General features: G+C 39.4%; 1 protein-coding gene across 1 annotated transcript in view; it reads right to left on the reverse strand.

Moving 5' to 3' along the window:
- Positions 1-921: 921 nt before the first annotated feature.
- gemin5 (gem (nuclear organelle) associated protein 5) overlaps positions 922-24,035 on the reverse strand; it is a 41,290-nt gene continuing 18,176 nt past the window's right edge. Inside the window, exons 13-27 of the mRNA XM_041801375.1 lie at positions 22,881-23,020; positions 22,529-22,700; positions 21,702-21,926; positions 21,563-21,619; positions 21,357-21,491; positions 19,502-19,597; positions 19,205-19,342; positions 15,925-16,072; positions 13,497-13,616; positions 13,045-13,255; positions 12,658-12,927; positions 12,336-12,498; positions 2,603-3,086; positions 1,535-1,622; positions 922-1,160 (exon numbers count right to left, since the gene is read on the reverse strand). Of these exons, the coding sequence (XP_041657309.1) occupies positions 1,005-1,160; positions 1,535-1,622; positions 2,603-3,086; positions 12,336-12,498; positions 12,658-12,927; positions 13,045-13,255; positions 13,497-13,616; positions 15,925-16,072; positions 19,205-19,342; positions 19,502-19,597; positions 21,357-21,491; positions 21,563-21,619; positions 21,702-21,926; positions 22,529-22,700; positions 22,881-23,020 (2,603 nt within the window). The 3' untranslated portion in view covers positions 922-1,004. The remainder of the gene's footprint in view (positions 1,161-1,534; positions 1,623-2,602; positions 3,087-12,335; positions 12,499-12,657; positions 12,928-13,044; positions 13,256-13,496; positions 13,617-15,924; positions 16,073-19,204; positions 19,343-19,501; positions 19,598-21,356; positions 21,492-21,562; positions 21,620-21,701; positions 21,927-22,528; positions 22,701-22,880; positions 23,021-24,035) is intronic.

Here is a 24,035-nt window from a genome sequence, read left to right on the forward strand (position 1 = left end):
CATAAAGAGAGTCAAAATGATTTAAAGTTGGTGTAAAGCGGCAAACATGGGTGCAGATTGTTGCAAAATTGATAAAAAAGTGGCAAATAATAGCAGCAAAACTGGATGGGGAAAGTGGTTAAAAAGAGGCCCAAATAATTACATTGAACATTAGAACCCAATAGTAGTGTGACACATTTTTTCAGCTCTTAAATGAGGTAACTGTTAGCTGGGATGTCAGCACCAATGCTACTGATAAAACACACATGCATTGGTACTATTAATCTCAACTGGACAGGGTCCATTCTCTGGGTTTGTCTGGGGCTCAGCCACATCTGTGAGCGGGCCTGCCACTGAAGCCTTGGCTGCCATGGGGGTATAGGGAGAAAACATCCTGGTGTGGCCACCATCATCCCCTGACCTCAACCCTGTTGAGAAGCTGTGGAGCATCCTTAAAAGGAAGTTCTATGAGGGTAGACACCAGGTTACCTCCAATCAGCAGCTCTGGCATCCTCAAAGTAAGTATAGGTAGAAACTATACATGGACTTCCAAGTTCAATGGATGAGAGTGACGTTAAAGTGATATCAAAGAAGCGCTCCTCTGATAATATGGAACTTTATCTGTAAAGATGTCTTTAATTTAATCCTTTAGAAACTATTTAGTGCTTTGGAAGTCTGGTTTGCATAATTTCATGAAAAAGTTCATGATATTCTAACTTTTTGAGAAGCACTTGCACATTTAAAGAAGTGAATATTAAAAAAGGAAGGTGACTTTGCAGATGCCTGCTCTAAACATAATAAACATTGGGGTTTGTTAACTGTACTTTCAGACTCTGCAAAGGCTTTCCTGTTAATGTTAAAATCTAAAAAGTAATGCTTTGTATTTGAAGTTAAAAAAGGAGGTAAGTACACTGAATCAAGCAGACTCAGGACGCATTCATATACTTTCAAAAACAAAAGTTTTATTCATTTAACAAAAATCTGTACAGTGTAAGTGCTGCTTTTTCACTATAAAGGATAAATATTCAGGTAAGGAAGCGCCGAGAGGCTTTTAGGTCTGTCCCGTGTTTGTGGATAAGATCTCTGGCCTCTTGTTGGAGGGACTCAGAGACGGACGGCGAGGACTGGCCGAGGTGAATGAGGACAAGGCAACATTCGATCACGTCTGGGCGAGGATACATCTGAGAGGAAACACAGGCTGTTATTATTGATTCTTAATAAGTTAACATGTAGCTATGGAGACAGAGCCTATCTGCAATACTCCATCTTTAGACATGTTTAAACTCCTTACACACCGAATTCGTCTCTGTTTTAACCGAATGGCATGTACAGTGTCCTTAGGTCTTGTAAAAGGTGCTACATATACGTCCAAGCAACCATTATTGTTATTATCAAACTAAGCACATTAGGTAAAGGTGGATACAGGTTATGCCTGAATGAGGATGATCTATGTAAATCCCCAAGTATTAGACACTGATGATAAAGAGGGTTCTAAAGAAGCTGACTGAAGTACCTCTCCTACATTAAACTTCATGTGTTGACTCAGGAGTCATACCTTGATTGTGTCAGGCAGCTCAGTCAGCTGTTTCTGGTGTTGTGACATCTTTGTTGATAAAGAAAGCAGATCGTCCTGATCATCAGACCTTAGGGAGAAAAATACAATTTTATAAACAATGGTGCATCAGCATAAGACACAATCAAAGCAAACACCAGCACGGAATTGATTCTACATCTGGTGCCATCAGAAACAAGACTAGTATTGCTGGAGAGAACCATGGATACTTAAAGACCCTGTAAAGTGAAATCCAAAGTTTGTGTCTTAACACTCAAGATATGTTGGAATATGGTTTCTGTACACATGTAAAAACACCAAGATCATGTGACTGAATTCTGGATTTAGACTGCAGCAAAAAAGTGGCAAAAAGGAGCAAAGTAGGCATAAAATGGCAAAAACTGGTTGAAAAGTGGAAAAACAGCAAGAAAACGTGGTAAAATAGGCAGAAAGTGACAAAAATAGATGGGAAGTTACCATAAAGAGTTACAGGTGGCAAAAAATGGCCAAAAAACAGCAAAAATTGGCAAAAAATGAGTGTAAAAGTGACTTACATGGTCAAAAAGCAGTAAAGAGCGGCAAGAATGCTGAAAACAGTGGCATTTAATGGCAAAACACGGCTTAAATGGGCAAAAAGTGTCAAAAAAGGGAAAAATTGCAAATCGCAAAAAGCAGGATAAAAAAGGGAAAAAAATGGTGGCAAAAATGGGATAGAAGTAGTAAAAATGGGCAAAAAGAAATGGGAAAAGAGGACTTAAAGTGGTAAAAATGGATTAAAAGTTGTAAAAAAAAGAAAAAAAATTGTCAAAAATTGCAAATAAGGGCAATGGAAATATACAGACAAAAAATAAAGGTTGAAAATTAAAGCCATATTCATGTGGGGTTTCAAACTGGTTAATGTGACTTGTAACGTATAATTTCTGAGGTCATAGTTCTCCTTTATAAAGGTTTACTGGGGGAATAATATTTCAAATTAAGACATAAAAGAGCCACAAATCATCACAGAAGAGCCACGCGTTGACTATCACTGATTTAAGATTCAAACCCAGACATGGTACAAAGAGTCCTCACCGTTGACCAGTATCAGCAGACCCCTGTCTGTCTGTCGTGTCCTCTGTGGTGTTGATCTGTGAAGGTGCTTCAGCCTCCTCCTCCTCACACAGGATCTGTCCACCCTGAGCTCTGCTGTGCTGCAGCACCATGGCCGACAGCCTCCCCTGGATCTCTCTCACTGACCTCTGAGCGGCCTGACAGACAGCGTGAGGCTCTGACAGAAGCACAGACACGTCAAAGTCCAGTTTATCAAAGACACCCTCTCCCTCCGCTGAGTCTGGGACTCCTCCGTTCATCACTCTGTCCTCCGCCTCATCTCCGGGACAGACATCTGCTGACAGTGGAACGCCGTTCTGCTGGATGTGGGTGGAGTTTTTCCACCAGTGTTCATAAAGGCGGTGGTAACTGACAAACGCCTGCAGACTGTTAGCTGCAGCTTTTTCTTCTTCTTCTGTCAGATGAAGAGTTTTGGAGTGTTTCCTTGAGAAAATGCTGACATCTCCTGATGAGGGAAGAGAACACATCATTGGTGTTAATGTGAGAACTTGTTTTCAAGTTCAGATTGACTGATAGAGGTGGGGGACAAAATGATACAGACCAGAATCACATTTATTAATTTCTTAATTGATTCATACATGACCTACAGCTGATGCTTTTAGCACTGGCAGAACTCATTTTTGATACAAGGCTGATGTAGTCCACCATTCTTGGTGCCCAGTAGGGCTGTTGGAACAAATTTCAGGGGTCAAATATGATTTGAAAGTAAAAGAACTCGTTAACATTTGAAGCTAAAGTCACTATCTGAGGGGGAAGGAGTCGCAGCCATGGGGACACACCAGGAGAATAATGTCCCTGGTCCACATATCCCCTCCTATCACAGCTGACACGCCATTACCTGGTCCTCTAAAAGCTTGTTTACAACAATATAGGGGAGAAAAGCTGTTAAAGAGCAGTCTCTTCCCTTGTGGTTAATTCACCCTCCTTTGTTCTTAACTGTCATAACAACCAAACTAGGAGGAGCTGAAAATGTTGTCTTCCCTAGATGGCCTGCATCTGTTCACTTCTGCAGATTACACTCTTACAAATAAGTCTATCATAACTGTAATTTATTTACCTTAAAGTATGGATTTCATGGTAACTAACTGACAATGGTTCAAAACATGCTGTCAGAATGTGAGCAGTTAGAACAGAGAAGCTGCATTTGGCATCTTGGAAACCATTCATCAAAAAGCGACTGACTACAACAAGTTTACCTTCGAAAGACTAGAACAACTTGTGACGGCTAAACAGAGTCTGACAACTTTGAAACTCAAGGTTTCAAATACAAGTTGAACTGTCAAATTTCAGTGCAGATAACTCTGGTTGTGGTCGAAGTATCACTGAAATTTCAACTGCTTGATCCTCATCGTCTTGACATGGACCGAAGATTTCCTGAGAGGAGCATGGTAAGATTTTGACTCAGTTTTGATTTTCAAATCAAGCACTTTTAAGATTTGGATTTCTGACTGTTTTTTCTGCAATGTTTCTTAAACTGTGTTTATTTGGCAGATATTTTAGATTCCGTAGTTTCAGTCTTGAGAGATAAATTCCTGTAAGTTTTAGTCATTTTAGCCATTTTGTTTTAGTCAACCGACTGATGAAAGTACTAATATACCTTGAATGAGAGTCATTAATATTGGTAAGGATCATGGGCAAAATTTAACTTATTACATTTACTAAAATCTCTGTAAATGAGTTTTTTGGGTGCCTGCACTGTTTTGAGTACATTTCAAAATCTGTACTTTTACTTCTACTGAAGTAAGTTTTAGGGCCAATCCCATCTCTACCGTCTTTCCCCTCGAGACAGAGTGGTTTGGAGTAGGGATGAAAACATTCCTCAAAGAAATGAGCCACCACTTGATTGCTGTTACATCACCACTTGCTGATGAATAGCTGCTTCATCGAGAAAAACATGAGAGTTCACATGAACAAGATGCCCTCATCTTTTTGTGGAGGAACAATATCAGTACAGCTGGTATGTTTACAAAGCAGTGCGACAAAGTTATGCCCAAAAAAACAGGTTCAATATCAGCTAATAGGGATGGGCACGAGTATTTGAGTATTTGCGTACTCTAGTACTTGTAAGCATCATTACTCCAGTAATGTTTCATGACTGGCACACAGTGCATACGCTATTACAAACAGCCATACTTCAACTGATTGCTAGAACTCTCCTGGGTTGTCTGACTGAATATACTCAGAAATAGTAGAGGAAAAAAAGCTAGAAAGTAATTAATGGTGAAACCTCTCAGAGGTCAGGCTCTGCCGTTATTATCACAGTGAGTTGGATTAAAGCATCAACAACTGGGCAAATGTGGCAAAAAAGTAGCCAAAAATTGGCAAAAATTAGCAAAAAGTGGCAAAACATGGCAAACGTTTCAAATGTTTTTGCATAAATGGGCAAAAGGTAGCAGAAAATGCAATTATTGGCAAAAAAGGGGGGGCAAAAGGCATACAAAAAAATGGAAGAAAGTTAAAAAGGGAAAAACTGATTAAAAGTTTGAAAAAAAAAAAGTTGCAAAAAGTGGTGAAAAATGGGCAAAAGGTGGCTTAAATGGTTGAAAAGCAGCAAAAATTGACAAAAGAATGGGCAAAGAAATAGCACAAGGCAGCTTATGTAGGCAAAAAGTTGCAAAAAGCAGAATAATGGATTAGAGGTAGCAAAAAGCTGTGGCAATAATGGATGCAAATGAATCATTCCAGCATCAAGAAGTAAATGTTAGCCAGGATGCTAGCACCAATTCTACTGATCCAAAACAACAAAGGTGCAGTGTGTAATATTTAGCCTATTAGCATTTAGCAAAACAAGCTTGGTTAAAATGAAACATAACATTTATAAGTAGATTGATCTAAATTAGTGTTGACATCTGATAACACATTTTTTAAATTTATGTTTTAAATTAACTCAGAATAAGCCTTTTATTCATACACAGGGAGGGTCCCCTCCAAGGACGCTGCCATCTTGGATTTTTGCATTTTGCCTGTTTCTTTGGCACCATAGAAGGAACCAAATAACAGTTAAGTATGTATTGATTTTTAAACTTCACTGGTTCCCACAGTTATCACCAGAGAAATGAGCACCACACTCCAGAATTGGCTGTTAGATGTTGATAGTCCCAATTTTACACACTGCACCTTTAACAAAAGTAATAGTTTTTTTTTTTAAATGGCAATATTTGGTCTCAGTTTCTCCATTGAAAGCATTGTCATAAATTGCATTTAAATGAAACAAAACAAACTCCTTAAAGAAAAATTATGACGCAGAGTGTCAGTGATCGTTAGGGTTAAAGGTAACTACACTCAAATGTGTTAACTTTAAGGTTTAGTAGTCTAACATTGCAGCTGTTGCTCTCTGAGAGTGTTGTCTACAAAAACAACAAAACATATACTGCCATGAATGAGTGACATATTCGCTGTGGTATTAAAGTATTGTCATGCTTTGATCCTCAGAGCCACCGTAGCTAAGGTCTCCTCACTATGAAGGACTACAGGCTGTGTTGAATCACAAGTAAACTCATTCTGCATTTCATGCCCTTAACATCAAACATTTCTGTCTTTAAGGCTCATATATCCACCCATACTGGTGATGCCGTTCACGGCCCAAATGCACCTCCATCAGTGCAGCAGCAGCAACAGCGGCTCACTGATGCCGAGATTGTCCAGAGCCTCAGAGATGCTCTGCAGTTATCCGTGGATATAATAGGATCCCTTGAAGAGCAGAACAAAGCTGTGAGAGATTATCTTAACCAGCTCATCGACTCCAGGCAGGAAGAGGTGAGCAGGCTCCAGGAAGAGCTAAAAGTCAAGGATAACCTCTATAAAAGAGGGGTCAAACATGCAAAAGCCAAAGTCAAGGTCTATACGGAGGTACTGAACCAGCTTAGCCTGATAAATAAGGAGCTAGAGCTGAGAGAAGAGCACCAGAGACGCACCTGTGATGATGCAGGAGCGTCTGTGCAAACAGAACGAAATCATGGAGGTATGTGAAAATGAAACATGTTCAATGATAAATTAAATGTTTCATGTTGCAGCTAAATCAGCCCTTTTATTTCTAATAAAACAAACTTTTTTCATTTTGCTTCTGTGATGCTGGACCTGCAGGAAGCAGAGCAGCAGGAGCAAACAGTCCATGACATTTTTATTAAAACAAACTTGTGTTTTTTTACAGTGTCCAGCTATCAGCTCTGTGAAGAGGAGCAGAGCAGCCATGACATCTGGGCCAGAAAGAGCAAGAAGAAAAAAAGATGACCAAACACCCCCTTTCCCTCCCCCTACCCTCCTCCCTATAACCTTTGACCTCTCCTGAACACCTCACCCTCCATCACCCCTTTAAAAATGATCAATAAAGCTCTGTTGAGCTGAGTCACTTGTGTTTGATTTTCTTTTTTCATCTTTAATAACTCAAGAGAGACCAGGTTTTGTGTCCAAGCATTTTAAATCAAATACGGGAGAAATATTTCAAAAAAATGTATAATATTTCTTTGTTAATAAACTTCCTTCAAGATTTAAGGGCTGATTTTTTCTGAAAAATACTTGTATTTAATTATTTTGACTTTGGGTTTCAATATAATCTTATGTAGTTTTACTCCTTTTAATTAAAAAAATGTGAACAACATTGCAAAAGAGTATCTAATGGTTGAGTAGAATGATTTTCTTGCAAATTCTGCAACAAACAAATACTTTATTTATAGATCTGAAGCCAGTTACAACAGCTATGCTTCATTTCTGTCCTAAGTTATGGTGTTAAGTCCACATTAAACCCTACGTTGAAACTAGTTCAGTTCTAACTTAAGTTGTGTCATTGTTCAGTTGCACCACAGAGATGAGAAAGTTGATCTTAACTAGTAGAGATTTATGTCCAAATTAACCAAAACATCGTCGCAGATATGATGTTTTCTCTTACTTTAACCAATCACTGAAAAGCATTTTTTAACCCCGTGTTTGCTACAGATGCTAACTGCTTTGAATCCTTGAACAGCATCCACTGTGAATGAAAAATATGACAAGGCATTTTGCATATTTGAGTATTGTGAAGCCTACAGCCTAAACCTAGAGCCAGTATAAAATAATAACACTGACATGGAGTGGTGTAATCGCTAATAACACGAAATAATATAACAGTGGGCGGTGGAAATGATCTCCGCTCATGGAAACGACCGTGCTACTGATCATGGAGAATGCAGTGCTGACTCCAAATTTCCAGTAAAATCCTCAACCTCCCGACACCCTCTGGGTTATCACATCTTTTAGAGCTATCACTATGACAACCATATTGTACTTAGGACTAGGGACACCTAGTAGGGGTTAGGTGTAAGATTTAAGTTAGAACTTAAGCCTACGTTGAAACTATCACAGCTGGTACAACACCTTAAAGGATTCGTCCCAGCCCAGGTATCCCCCTCCTATCTCAGCTGACATGCCATTACCTGGTCCTCTTAAAGCTTGTTTACAACAATTTTGGGGAGAAAAGCTGTTAAAGAGGCATCCTCTTCTCCTGTGCCTAATTCACCCTCCTTCGTTCTTACTGCCAGCAGCCTCACTGCATTCAGTGTGTAGAGATGTGTGCATGAGAGACGAGCGAGTGAATTCTGATATCAGGCTGTCACTGGAGACTTATCTTTTTCATGCATAGCATTACGTAGTGCATCAAAATGAACTGCTAATCTGTGATAACACTGTCCTGACAACCAAACTACAGAAGGAGCTGAAAATGTTGTCTTCCCCAGATGGCCTGAATCTTTTCACTCTGCTTCTGTAGATTAAACTCTTATAAATAAATCTATCAAAACTATAATTTATTTACCTTAAAGCAATGTTACTCAACGCGTGGCTCTTGAGCCACTTGTGGCTCTTCTGTGATGATTTGTGGCTCTTTTGTGTCTTAATTTGAAATATTATTTCCCCAGAAAACCTTAAAAAAGGGCACCTTGACCTTAGAAATTGTCAATTTCAAGTCACAAGTCAGTTTATTTCAAATACTTATACAGTGGGCTTTAATTGTAAAACATAATTTTCAACATTTATTTTTTTGTCAGTATAATTTGATTGCCCTTATTTGGAATTTTGGCCCCTCTTTGCAACTTTTTGCCACTTTCAATCAATTTCTGCCAGTTTTCACCCATTTTTGCCACTTTTTGCCCACTTTTATTAGCAATTTCTTCCTTTTTTGCCATTTTCTGCCACTTTTCACCAATTAGAAGCCGGCTTTTGCCATTAAATGCCCCTCTTTCCTGATTTTCTCAAGTTTTTGCTGCTTTTTGCCCATTTTAGTCACTTTTCACTAACTTTTTGCTGGTTTTTGACCATTTTCCCACCTGTACCTTGCTTCTTTTGTCACCTTTCACATAGTCTTGCCACTTCATACCAAGTTTTAGCCATTTTATGTTATTTCCCCCCTTTTCATCAATTTGTGTCACTTTTTGGTCATTTTTGCCAACTTTACTGATTTTTATTGCCACTTTAACCCTTTTTTGCCACTTTTTTTTGCCATCACTTAGATTGCGGCTCTTGCAAAAGTAAATTCCAACAATTTGGCTCTTTGGTTGAGCCGGGTTGAGTTACACTGCATAAAGTATGGATTTCATGGTAACTGTAACTGACGATGGTTTAAAGAATACTGTTAGAATGTGAGCAGTTAGAACAGAAAAGCTGCATTTGGCATCTTGGAAACCATTCATCAACAACGACAAGTTTACCTTCGAAAGACTAGAACAACTTGTGAAGGCTAAACAGAGTCTGACAACTTTAAAACTCAAGGTTTCAAATACAAGTTGAACTGTCAAATTTCAGTGCAGATAACTGGTTGTGGTCAAAGTATCACTGAAATTTCAACTGCTTGACCCTCATCCTCTCGACATGGACCGAAGATTTCCTGAGAGGAGCATGGTAAGATTTTGACTCAGTTATGACTTTCAAATCAAGCACTTTAAGATTTGGATTTCTGACTGTTTTTTCTGCAATGTTTCTTAAACTGAGTTTATTTGGCAGATATTTTAGATTAAGTCTTGGGTTTAGTCTTGAGAGATAAATTCCTAAAAGTTTTGGTCATTTTAGTCATTTTTTTAGTCAACAGACTGATGAAAGTAACTAATGTACCTTGAATGAGAGTCATTAATATTGATAAGGATGAGGGGTGAAATTTAACACAATACTTTACCTGCACTGTTTTGAGTACATATGGAAATCTGTACTTTTACTTCTACTGAAGTAAGTTTTAGGGCCAATCCCATCTCTACCCGAGCCCCTTGAGACAGAGTGGTTTGGGGTGGGGATGAAAACATTCCCCTAAGAAATGAGCTGCCACTTGATTGCTGTTACATCACCTCCTGCTGATAAATATCTGCATCATCAGAGGTGACAAGAGTTCACATAAGATGCCCTCATCTTCTTGTGGAGGAACAATTCGGTACAGCTGGTGTGTTTACAAAACAGTGACCAACATACGCTTAAAAAACAGGTTCAATATCAGCTAATGGGGATGGACACGAGTATTTGAGTACTCTAGTACTCGCAACTATCTTTACTCCAGAAATGTTTCATGACTGGCACACAGTGCCCACCTGATTTTAAGCAACAATATTTTAACTTATTCTGCGTGACGGGCTAGTACTCTCGTCATCTAATTGAATATACCCAGTAAGAAATATTTTTTAAAAATGCCAGAAAATGATTAACTGTACACAGGGGTGAACCCTCTCCAGTCAGGCTCTGGCTTTATTAGTACAGTGAGTTGGATTGAAGCGTCAACAACTGGGAAAAAGTGGCGAAAAATGGCAAAAGTAGGCAAAGTTTCAAAAGTTTGTTGTAGAAACAGGCAAAAGGTAGCAGAAAATGGGAAATGGGGGAAAAATGCAATGACTGGCAAAAAAGGGACAAAAAGCATTAAATAGGTGAAAAAGGGCAAAAATTGAATAAAAGGGGGAGAAAAAGTTCCAAACAGCGGTGAAAAATGGACAAGAGGCAAACATCGATAACAATTTGCAATTTGCTGTGGTATTAAAGTGTTGTCATCCTTTGACCCTCAGAGCCACCGTAGCTGTAGTTTCCTCACTATGAATGACTACAGGCTGTGTTGAATCACAAGTAAACTCATTCTGCATTTCACGCCCTTAACGTCATATTTCTGTCTTTAAGGCTCATATATCCACCCATACTGGTGATGCAGTTCACGGCCTGAACGCACCACCATCAGTGCAGCAGCAGCAGCAGCAGCAGCAGCAGCGGCTCACTGATGCCGAGATCGTCCAGAGCCTCAGAGATGCTGTGCTGTCATCCCTGAATGAAAAAAGGTCCCTTGAAGAGCAGAACAAAGCTGTGAGAGATCATCTCGACCAGCTCAAGGACTCCAGGCAGAAAGAGGTGAGCAGGCTCCAGGAAGAGCTAAAAGTCAAGGATTACCTCTATAAAAGAGAGGTCAAAAAGGCAAAAGCCAGAGCCAAGGCCCATAAGGAGGTACTGTACCAGCTCAGTCTGATAAATAAGGAGCTAGAGCTGAGAGAAGAGCACCGGAGATGGACCTGTGACTATGCAGGAGCATCTGTGCAAACAAAACGAAATCATGGAGGTGTGTGAGAATAAAACGTGTTCAATAATATATTATGTGTTTTAAGTAGCAGCTGAATAAGCCCTTTTATTTCTAATAAAACAAACTTTTTTCATTTTGCTTCTGTGATGCTGGACCTGCAGGAAGCAGAGCAGCAGGAGCAAACAGTCCCTGACATTTTCAATAAAACAAACGTGTTTTTTTATAGTGTCCAGCTATCAGCTAGGTGATGGAGGAGCAAAGCAGCCGTAACACATGGAGCTGAAAGAGCAAGAAGAAAAAATGACCAAACACCCCCTCTCCCTCCCTCAACTTTCCTCCCTTTAAGCTTTGACCTCTCCTGAACATCTCACCTTCCCTCATTCCATCACCCCTTTAAAAATGATCAATAAAGCTCTGTTGAGCTGAGTTACTTGTGTTTGATTTTCTTTTTTTCATATTTATTCAATGACTGAGTTTCTTAAAAAAACAGATTTTGACTCCCAGCATTTTACATAAAATAAATTTAGAAATTAAAAATTAGAATTATTAAAAAAAAAAAAAAAAAAAGGTCTAATGTTTATTTGTTAATAAACTTCCCTCATCATTTTGGGGCTGAATGATTTTGAAAACAACTTGAATTTAATTATTTTGACTTTTTGGTTATGGTTTTGATAGAATTTTATTTAGTTTTATTCTCCTTTTAATAAAAAAAACAAGAACATGATTGCAAGAAGAGTATTTAATGATTGAGGAGAATGATTTTCTTGCAAATTCTGCACCAAACAAATACTTTATTTACACATCTGTGCATTACACCTAGGAAAAAGCACCGCTGCTGCAGAATATGTAAAGCGTCCTTGGGTTTCTTGAAAGGCGCTATATAAATTCAAGATATTATTATTATTATTATTATTATATATACAGATAAGGACAAAATTATTAACCTCCACCCCCCATAAAAAATCTCAGTTTTTCCCAAGTTTTGTTAAATAGAGCAAGGAATTTTTACAACAGCTTTTCAGAACATCCTAGTATTGATTGGACTGCTTGCATTATTTTACTTTGCACACAGAAACAAAATTATTTAACACTTAAACAAAAAACTACCCTTAAATCATTAAACCATAATAATTAATAATGTTAATAATGCTAAAATGCAAGAATTATTACTTGGACAGATATACATACCGCCAGGAAACAGCAGCCTGCAGAGCTCTGCAGAAACCCAGAAGGGTAGGGTGTCTCTGAACCAGGCCACTGCCAGCCACAGCTCCTTTATCAGCTGTCCGTCATCATCTAATAACCAGCTCAGCATGGCTCGGGTCAGATGGAGGGACGAATACAGCTGAATCTGGGGCGATATAACAGGCTAAGTCAACTTTAATCCCTTTAAATGGTCTGATACTTTGCTTTTCTGTGAATATCAAACTGACTGTTTAACCAGTTTAACCAGCATGCAGCTAAAAAAGAACAGTAACGCAGTCCAGACTGAAGGAGAAGTTCTCCTTACCTGTCTGAGAGGAATGTTCACTGTCAGTGTTGGACTCTCCACAGATTTCAGCTCCTGCAGGAGAGCTGTGACGCTTCGATTTCCTACTGAGTCCTTTGAAACACCAAACTGCTGCTCCCACACATCTCTCACTTGGTCCTGGAGGCTGATGTGATGCTCCCCTGGTGACGCCCACGGGTGACTGGAAGTGCAGGGAGTAGTAAACAGAGCTGGAGAGTCTGCGAGCCTCACAGTGAGCAGCTCAGCGATACACAGATGAAGCCTGTGGACCTGCAGGAGATGATTTTCAAACATTAAGGACTTTCCAGAGAGTAAAACAACCAATGAAATCAATAAAACAGTAAAAACCAACACTATCTGCTCTCATGGTGTTATTTATCCACTGACCAGCAGTGTCTCCTGTGCACTGAGGACCTCCTGGGCTCCAACCCAGTCCAGATCTGCGGCCAGGTCTTTAGCACACCTCAGTGCCAGAGATTGAGCCAGAGCCAGTTCTCCTGAAATCCTCGCTAACGTGGCGGCTGTCCTCAGAGAGGAGACGTCGTTCTTCCTGGAGATGACTTTAACAGCGTCAAAGCTGGCACCAGCAGCAAGATAGCTAAAAGACGAGGTAAAATGAGGTTATATTGCGAAGATTAGAGAGGTACCTTACTACATTACTGCATGAAATAATGAGAAAAGTAACACATTTGGGTACTTTGTTGTTGCAAAACACAATACCTCCAACCTGCCCCATGTCATTCCCCACTGCCCCTCTCCTGCACTTCCTACTCTTCCCACTGTACTAATGAAGACTCAAAAAGCCCCGACCCAGGAAATCTTTAAGAAAAAGCCCTCACCATTTAGCAGCTGCAGAGAAATGTCCATCTTTCTCCAGAATGGCGGCCCAGCTGGTGTACAACTCCTTCAGGACGGGTTCTTCTGCTGGCAGCCGGGCTTTGACCAGAGCGATAGCCTCCCTGGTGTGAAACATACAACTGTTCTTTAAAACCTTAAGGCAATGAAGGCTCTGTAATTATTAGGTGCTAATTTACTAAAAATGTCAAAATAAAAGTCTGTACTATTGGTGATACAGCCTAAAAATTCTATCACAGTATTTTTCTTGCCTTTGACTATAACAGTATTATATTACAGTATTACAAAATTTAAAAATAGGTAATGCTTTTCAATCCTAATTCAAGTGTCATAAACCCTCCTCTCCCCTTAAAACAAGCCTTGATGGCATACACAATTTATGTCTAAGCATAGGAGTAAAGAAAAATTATAAGTCTCTCTAGGTTTACTTCTGTCTAACTGCACTCCAAGTTCTACATTTCATCTCTACCCTGATGGTGTGTGTTAAGCTGATGCTGACTTTATCACAATAAAAGTGTTTCAGAAAAAAAACAGCTGCAGTCTTTTATTGTAAAGAGCTTGACAGAAGTAGTGTGTTTAGCAATGATTTAGCTTTGGCAAGTTTTTGCAGCTAGTTTACAGCTGCTTTTCTGACCTCATTTAACGTTGCAGCCTGGATCTTTGACTCACTGTGGACTTGTATTGGTCTCAGAGGTCCCCAAAACATGCCTGTGAAGTTTGTTTCTGAAACACACTCCAGTTTTGGATTTTTGCATGTCTAAAGAACCCTCTGTTTCAGCCCTGCTCAGAGCGAGCTGTTTCTGTGTCTGTGGCTTTAAATGATACTGAGCCTGACTCTGCCCATTTCAGGAAATGGATGTGGCTCTTCTGACCCCATAGCTGAGAGGAGGATCAGGAGAGGAGGGCTGAACTTTCTTCTAAACAGGGAGGGCAAACCAAACCTGGGGGTGGTGCTGATTCCCCACATGACATCATGAGGGGAAAATCTGAGAACAGCTTGTTTTAGCACACATTTTCTGAAAGGTAGAGAAAGAGAGAGGGGAGGGTATGTAGGGCTCTCGACAAACTGAGACCAGCAAAGAAAGCACTTAGCTTGTGTTAAAGCCTCAGCCAGGCTGAAAGAGATGGCACACTGACTTTGTTGTGGTACAGCCATCAAACTGAGAGAGGAAGAACACGTGTTCTGCCTGTTAACCGTGCTTAGTAACAACTAGCCCTAAACATGCTAACGACTGGATCCAGCCTGAGCTGTCCGTCACAAATCACTCGTTCTGCCAACTGTGGGAGCGGGTATACCTTGCTTGTGCATCACAACACAATGCAGGCATTTAAACTGGTGATGACAGTGTTCACCCACCTCTTATACTTTATCTGAACTGTGAGATTAATCTGACTGGCAAACACTTATTGACACACTATAACTACTTGGATTTAAAATTCGCTGATGACATACTGACCTACTCTGAATGAATGAAGGACTTTTATCCGCCGTGGCGTACTTTCACAGCAGGGATTGAGTCATTAATCATTATTCACACTGATACCCTTACTGATACTCTTTAACAATACAAGTCTTGTGGAAAGATGAGACGACAGGATGTATTTAAAATAACTCATTTATCTGTTTATTTCTGGGACAACAAGCATATCTCCCCTTCAAGCAAATCAATTTATTAGTTTCTTACCAAAACTTGAATTTTCTTTACTTAAAGTTAAATTTAAACACATGATGATGATAGTTATTTACCTTTAGCCACCTTTAGTTAGTGGTTTAAGTTTTATCCTTAATTTACGGGTCTTGATACAAAGTTTGTGTTTACCACGGCTGCTTTGAGAGAGGATAAGGAGGAGGACTGTCCTGCAGCTGCAGCAAGTCCCAATGTTACTACAAGCAGCATTTGAACAAGGCATTACATTTTGAGTTAATTTGATGAAAATGCTTTATCCTTGGCATGCACAAAGGAGCTTCAGATTTAACCTACCTAGCAGCTCAGGCTCTGTCATTTCTTTACACCAGACAAACAGACACATGCACTCCACCTGCTCGCTCATCTCATCTCTGCTCGTTTCTCATCTTCCCCGTGGAAAAGGGTTGTTCATGGACATTTTTCATCTGAGTTTTAGTCAGTGAAATTAACACTGGTTCGGCCTTAACTAACATCCTTCTTCCTTGCCACTGATGCTTTGCTAAACGTTGCCCAGTTCTGTGCTTATGGTGGATGGTCTTCATTAATGGTATAACAGAGATTACGGTCTAGATTTGCCCTCTTTTAAAGAGCCATTTTTTAAGGAATTGGTGCTATTCAAATAAAGATTGACTGATGGAATAAATGGATTCCCAATTCAAAAACTGCCATGCACTGCATAAGCACTAAACCAAAAGTAATCGATAAAAAGGAAGCAAAAGTGAACCTGTAGAGTTTGTGTGAGCGCAGCAGGTTGATGGCCTCGTACAGCTTGTTGATTGACAGCAGGTGAGACGCTGCTTTCAAGTACTGCTCCTGCAGACACAGCTGCTTGACGAACGCCTCCACTGTCCGACTCCACACCTGAAACCCAGCTGGAACAGGAAATACACAAGCCTGATGAACATAGAACACTGATTGATGCACAGTGACTGTTTAAGGTCCAAATGACTAATAGGTGCAAAATTTTTGGATTTACACATTTATGTTGCTACACAAAAAAATACGAGAAACTTTTGCAGCATTTGTGTTTGTTTTTAGACCCAGAAGTATTTCAGAAGGCAGCTGAAAGTTTAAAATACTTAAATGCTCAGACTTATGCTCAGGAGGTATGAGAACTTTGGTCTGATTTAACTTTTTAAGACAATACGACTGCATCAGTCTTCAGTTACATGTCTATTTTAACAGTGTGTCAGCTTTGTCTATTCAAGTCAAAATAAATACATCTCTACCTAAAATCTGAAAGCACAAGTCTTTCAGACATCTTAAGAAGTTATGATAGCTAAACTGTAGTCAGAAAGAGCTCTTCAAATGAGTGTGGCATATCAGAGGAACAGAGGTTCAGTACACGTCTTTACTAGGCCTGTTAATATAAACACGTTAACGCTCGTGATTAATCTGGAGAGCTTAACGCATTAAAAAAAAAAAAATAACGCAATTTAATCATATGACTAAATTTGACCACAACTTGCTCCCGTAGTTTTCCTGCGTGGACGTTTACGTCCCTGGGGTGAAAAAGGTTAAAGGCGGGTCAAACGCAGCCAGCAGTAATGAGTGAGGAGACAGACCGAGGTCTGCTTCACGGCAAAGTGCAGTGATGAACTGTCATTTACACTGAAGCACAACAAGTCTGAAGTACCACCTCCAGGTAAAAAAGCATCTTTGCTAATGTTAGCAAAGACGCTAACAACAACACAAGATCAAGCCATGATAGCTAATGTTTCTAATGTTAGCAAAGACGCTAACAACAACACGGGATCAAGCCATGATAGCTAATGTTTCTAATGCTAGCAAAGACGCTAACAACAACATGGGATCAAGCCATGATAGCTAATGTTTCTAATGCGAGCAAAGACGCTAACGACAATACGGGATCAAGCCCTGATAGCTAAAGTTGCTAATGCTAGCAAAGACGCTAACAACAACACGGGATCAAGCCATGATAGCTAATGTTTCTAATGCGAGCAAAGACGCTAACAACAATACGGGATCAAGCCCTGATAGCTAAAGTTGCTAATGCTCGCAAAGACGCTAACAACAACACAGGATCAAGCCATGATAGCTAATGTTGCTAATGCTAGCAAAGACGCTAACAAAAACACGGGATCAAGCCATGATAGCTAATGTTGCTAATGCTAGCAAAGACGCCAACAACAACATGGGATCACACCATAACGTCAAGCTACATTGGCGCAGTTCAGCAGACCTGGATTTGTCCCCCAAAACGACAACATCTAAGCTAACTTATGTGATTGCTAATGGGTCGCCAGAGACTGCAGACCATCACTGACAACAAGGGGCTTCAAGACATCATCAGGGTCACTTCTGAAGACCCGTACCACAGAACACCTACGAGAACTACTGTCAGAAGAATCCGTGAACTGTATGACAGCTAAGAAGGCAACTAAAGTGGAGCAGCTGGCCCAAGGTACACTTATTACACTGACGAGAGACCACTGGACATCAGTCAGCAACTTCAGCTACCTCGGGGTAACAGCACACCTGATCATTCACTTTACAGCACAAGTTATTTTCTTCCTGATGTGTTTGTCTGCTGGGCTCGTTTGCAGTTTATAAATATTATTGCTCAGTGAATTAAGACACTCTGATTTACAAACCACAAATAAGTTTAAAAACTCTGGTTTGTTTAATATTCCGTCATTCAAGCATCATACTTACACCAATTTATCTCAAACAAAAATGCAAGTAAATAGTAGTACTTTAAATTAGGGGTGCACGATAACTGTCAAGCCGATAACAGGAAATTATTACGTCATTCTTATCGGTCCGATATCATTATGACGAGCCCCATAACATATATATTTTTGTCAGCATGGCAATGCTAGCGTTTGTTTTCTTTCTCAGGGGACTACACATTCCGAAACAGCAGGTGGCGCCGCAGTACACGACCTGCTATTAAAGCACCAAAGAAGAAGAGAAAGTAGCAGCCCCTGTGCTAAAATGCTAACAACACAGTGGCGTTATTCAGTATTTACGGGGAGGATAACACGACCGTGTGTGTAGAATTTGCCCTGCAAAGGTCGCAAAGAGTAGAAAGAAGTCCCCGAGTCATCATCCTAACGACGTTAAAACGAAGCGGCAGCAGCCACTAGCCTCAGCCGCAGGCATTAGCAGGCATTGAAAACTGCAGAAAGCTTGCCAGAGCCAAAAGGGCCAACGTTATAATAACAAAATCAGTCTGACAGTCTCCAATCGCTACTTTCATAGACGAATACCTGCCTGCTCTGTTTGATGTGGTTTCATTCAGTCTGATTGACGTTATGAATAGAAGTTAGCCACAGACCACGATGTACTTTACATTCTTAACCTATCTCTGATATGACTTATGTCAGTGCATATTTTTAATCTTTATGTCAAACATCAGCTTGCTTTAATTCTGGCTTAAAAGCAAAAAAAACAGACCCCCAAATATCTCCATTTGTCAAGCATAACAGCCTGTTATCATTTGGTTTTATGGGGGAAAACCATCTGTCAATTGTTTGTGTATGTTGTACTTGGTACACAAATGTTTAACTAAGAAAAGTGAACTATAGTAACAGTTATAAAGTCAGAATGGTTCTTTGTTTTTTGAAAAACATGGGTGATATTAGTTAACATGAGTTATAAATATCTTTGCTCACTACATATTAACCCCTTCTTACCGCCAGATGTGCATAAACACATCAAATAAACTTCTTTTGTTAAATCAAAAACTGGAAAAAATATATCGGTTATTAAATTAAATTAAATTATCGGTTATCCGTATCGGTTCAGAAAAATAGTTATCGTGCATCACTACTTTAAATGTTAATTTATAGGTTATAATAATAATAATAAACTTTTTTTTTTAAGTAAAAACACTTTCAAAGGGCTGTACATAAAGTTAAAATAATGAAAAGAAACACTCAATAATAATGTTTAAAAATCTAAAAAATTAATAAAACTAAAGAAATGCTGCGATTAATCATGATTAATTTTTTAAATCAATTAACAGCACTAGTCTTTACCCATCGGAGCGATAGAGAGCAAGTGGTCATTCAGCTCTCCTTTCTCTGTGGCGAGCTGCAGCGCCCCCTCCAGGTCTCCACTCCACAGCCGCAGGTACATGACTGAGTCATAGTGACCCGCATCCACGTGACTCTCCTCTGGATGAAGAAAAAAAATCTGGTTAATCTCTAAAGGGATATGCCAACTGCTATTAAAAACTAAACATAACCCAGAACAACAGAAAAAATTATGTATTCACAGATCTGTGTAAATCAGTGAGCAGTAATGATTAATGATAGAGAAAAACAATGGCTTACCCTCTGCTTCAAACATGCGGTGCAGAGCCTGCCTGTCAGAGAACAGACCCAGATGGATGTGCTCTCCCTGGCCTGGAACACAGCCAGCAGGGGGCACTAGAAACCACACAAACACATAGGTGTGACCAAGCTTATCTCATATCTGCAAATGAGGACTTCTTCTGCTTGTGACTAAAAGGTGAGCATCAGTAAACTAAAGAAGACATGCAGAAAGATGGGATAAAGCACATCTAAAGGTGTTGTAAACATGAACTGCTAATATTTATTGCTACAAAATTAGGATAAAATCACAAGTTCTTTTTTATTGCTCAGTCTCAGTAAAGAGTACCATTTGATCAGGCTCTCTACTGCAGGAAAACATCTCCATCTGGTCTGTGTTTTGATTCAATTTATCGATAAAGAAGTGCGTGGTTGGTCCTGACGTCAGACCAGCTAAACCTCCTTAATGATAAATCGCAACCCCAGTTTCTTCAAGTTCAAAGTTTGTAACATTTTTCTTAACATAACCAAATGTTTTAAATTGAAAATGTGACTTGAGATGGAACCAAAGATGGATTAAAGAGGTGGAGGTATTTCCTTTAAAATTAAAGCACACCATGGATTTTTTGCCACCATTTTTCCAAGGCACACATCTGTGACTGTGACCCACTAAAAACGGATTTGCAACCCACTTTTGGGTCCCAATTTACCAGTTGAGAACCAAAACTCTAGAACAGGGGTCATAGCCTCCATTTTCACAAGAGCCAGCTTTTTCCTGACCAATGCTGTGGGGGCCGGACATTAAAATCAACAAAAATAACATTTCGTCTAATTAACATATTGTTGTGAAATATCCTTCCAAAATTAATGGAACCTCTTAAGCCTTTAACAGTGACCCTCTTGATGTCTAGCACTGAGTTTGATGCTAATATGCTGTGCTGTGATTGGCCAAAAACATTTGCAGGTAAGGGATCTTCTGTGCAGACTCTAAGAGGGGAAAATTGCACTCTTAAAGAGGCTTTTGTGGAAAATTAATGCCTAAAACGGCAACTTTTATCAAGATAATAATAAGTAGAAATACTAGTTTGCTTCTTGTCTGATAAATCACTAGGTTAAAGATTGAACTTCAGAAAAAAAGTTCAACAAAAGCATGCTATATTTTTGCCCCCTTAAATTTTCTTCTTTAACAATCCTCTGGGGGCTGGATGGCTAGCTGTGGAGGGCCTGATGTGGCCTCTAGGCCTCCAGTTGATGACTGCTTTAGAGGCGGATACTACAGTCTCTATGCTCTATTTATTTATGATCTAAAATCGTCCTAAGACACATCACTAGGCATTAGAGCTGGGCAATTAATCAAAATTTAGATTAAATTGCAACATGTCCTACTGTAATTTTCAAGTTGCAAAAGGTTCAATATTTCTTTAAATTGAAAACCATGTTAAAATACCAGTTTTACAAAAATTTCTATGCAACAGAGATACATTCCACCCATCACACAAACATCTTAGTGTAAAATTTTTTTAGAATAGTTTGCAAAAATCCTACTTTCCTTATTTTTCTAGGTTTTTCTAAATGAAAATGAGAATGACATGAAAATGATCATTCCTTTCAATACAACAATTCATACTGAATTTGCAATACGAGTCAAAATAATTGCATTAAATTTTTTTTCAAAATCATTCAGCTGTAGTTTAATCTATTTAATGCTGCGGTGGTTAAAATATAGAATGATTTACTGCTCGTGTTCATTGAAAATACATAAGATGAGGAACTTAAAAAATAATCGCACATTTAATCGTCATTGCAATATTAGAAAAAATAATCGCAATTAGATTATTTTCCCAAATCGCTCAGTCCTACTAGGCATAAGTCTCACCATTGCTGTGTTGGACTGACGCCAAAGTGATACAGTCTTGCAGCAGATCGTCTTTGGGCCGATGGTCCATTGAGGTACTGACAGGCAGCATTGAGCGAGGCTTCTTCTTCCTCAGCAAGTTTGAGTCTGCAAAAACTATAAAAGAAACCCATTAGACCGAATAAAAACATGCACTTCGAGTTTTTTTATAAACTCTGACAACAAACCTGGTTTGTCTTTGGTCTTCATGGCAGTGGAGGATTTTCTTTGCATCTCAAAAGAGGCTGAAATGAAATCTCAGATTAGACCAGTCTAAAATTTTTGTCTTTTTTGAGAAGCTGCATCCTGTCGTTTTCACTCTGTTACCTGGTGAAGGAACAGAACCAGTGATGGTGCTGCTGGTTGACCTGACTTCATCATCCTCATCCTCACCAGACAGCTCTGGTCCAGTTGTTGCCTTCCGTTCGCCTGTAAGTGAATCCCCGTTCATGTCCAGCGGTGAAGAACCTCCGTTCTCCGACATCTTCTTGTTCTTCTTCTTCTGTCTGGAATTTGCCTTCATCTTCTCCTTTGTTTCTGAATTCTTCTTCCCTTTGAGGATAAGAGCATGTTGACATTAAAGTTACAATGCTGTTGTAAAAAAAGAAAGACAGAAGCCTTACTCACACGTTCACAAAACTGAAATTTTCAGGGTAAGCTGCATGTCTGAATGCAAACAGACACATTTTTCAATTCAATTTTATTCAGAATTTCTAGTAAATTTTCAATGTGAAGTCAGGATGAGTCAATGTGAGAACACAGCAGGTAATATGCAGGAAATCCCTGCACCTAGGTAGGAGGGAGTGATGGTGTTTATGCACTGTGGCCAGTGTGTGACCTAGGCCTGTATAGCAAATGACATGAATGCAATAAAACTGCTTCATCTTCTTTATTTTTTGCTAGCTTGTACTGTAGGTTTCATTAAAATCCTACAAATGTTGAAATGCAAGTAGCATTGACACAAAGGCAAAAACTGTCATCATATCAACCGTCTCTGTTGCTTTGCCTGCAGCTATTTAACACTCTTTTTGTTTTTGATCGAACCCTTATGTCCAGCAGTGAAAATCCCCTGGCTTCAGAAAGAAAACTGATTTTCAAGCCTTTCTAGAAGATCTCTGGGTGTTTTAAAGTGTCCTGCAAAGACGTTTGTTCACCTTTGGGTGGCTTTGTAAACTCTTGTTTGGAGACTCTCCACTCCTGTACAGTGAAGTCCTTCCCTCCAGTCCAGATCACATCTGGATCAACAGGAGACCAGTCCACACTCAGCAGAAAACCAGTGTGACCACGGTAGTTAGAAAGAGGTGCTTCCTGCAGCACGTCCCACACCTGAATGAAAACACCCAACAAAAGTACTCCAAATTATTTTAAAATATTGGTTATTAGATATATATAGCTGGTTTACCTAAAAAGAAGCATGTACAGTTTGAACATGTTAATTCTGCCTAAATGGGGGGGGGGTCTAGCAGAGTCTAGTGCATCTGACTGGAATGTTATCATAGTACTGACCTGAGCTGTGCCGTCATAGGAGACAGTGACCAGTCGGGCATCGTGGTGCGGACTCCAGGCCATGCCAGTGATTTTAGCTGTGTGACCACACAGCCTGCGAAATGGTTCTGTCACCACTAGGGGGCTCTCTGGAGGATTCTCTGTGTAAAAGAAGACTTTAAAGGTCACATTTTATACAAAAAACATTTTTTCAGGCTTTTCTAGCAAAAAAATATGTGCTCCAAGCTCTCTAAGTGTTAATTTCGTCGACTAAAAATGTTGGTTGACAGACTTTTTTTTCCATGATAAACACTAGACTAAGACTAATGAAAATAGATCTGTGATGACTAAAACTGACAGAAAGTAAGTTTAGTTTTCATCAAGGTGACTAAAACGTTATGTAGTTTTTGTTGGACAATCAAAATCTGTGATATTTCTCCACTGTGGGTAAATCTGTCAAAAAAACAATGCAGCTGTAGCTGTAGAAAGCAGGGAACCCAGGTTTAGCAGAGTGCATAGAACACAGTACCATGACAGATTAAGGCAAGAAAATATAAATGCTTGGACTAAAAGTAAAGACTAAAATGAGAGGACGTTTTATAGACTAAAACTAGGCTTAAATATTTCGAGTTTTCATCGACTAAAACTGAAATGAAATGACTAAAATGTGACTTAAACTAAAAGACATTTCTTCTAAAGGCTATACTAATATAATCGATCATCAAATTCTTTTAAAGAGACTAAGCCACTGGGTGGGGATTTCAGGTACAGTTTTAGAGTGGTTTTTATCTTTCCTCACTAACAGAAGGTTTTGTGTTGCAGCTAACAATTAAATGTCATCATCTTTACCCCTTAGCTATGGTGTGCCCCAGGGGTCAGTTTTAGGACCAATTTTATTTTCTCTGTACATGCTTCCCCTGGGGCAAAATACAAAGACACGGTGTTTTATTTCATTTTTATGCTGACAACACCCAGGTGTACCTGCCTGTCAAAGCCACTGACCCTGGAAAGTTGAGTGCTTTAATTGACTGTATTATTGTTGTTAAAAAGTGGATGTCAGAGAATTTCCTACAATTGAACGCCTCGAAAACGGAAGTCCTGGTATTCGGATCCCAGCAAATGGCAAAACAAATTCTGCCAACTGCTAGGCCATTAATGGACTACATTATGCCTACT

This window comes from Cheilinus undulatus, linkage group 12 (genome assembly GCF_018320785.1).
Source record: "Cheilinus undulatus linkage group 12, ASM1832078v1, whole genome shotgun sequence".
Classification (NCBI taxonomy): Eukaryota; Metazoa; Chordata; class Actinopteri; order Labriformes; family Labridae; genus Cheilinus; species Cheilinus undulatus.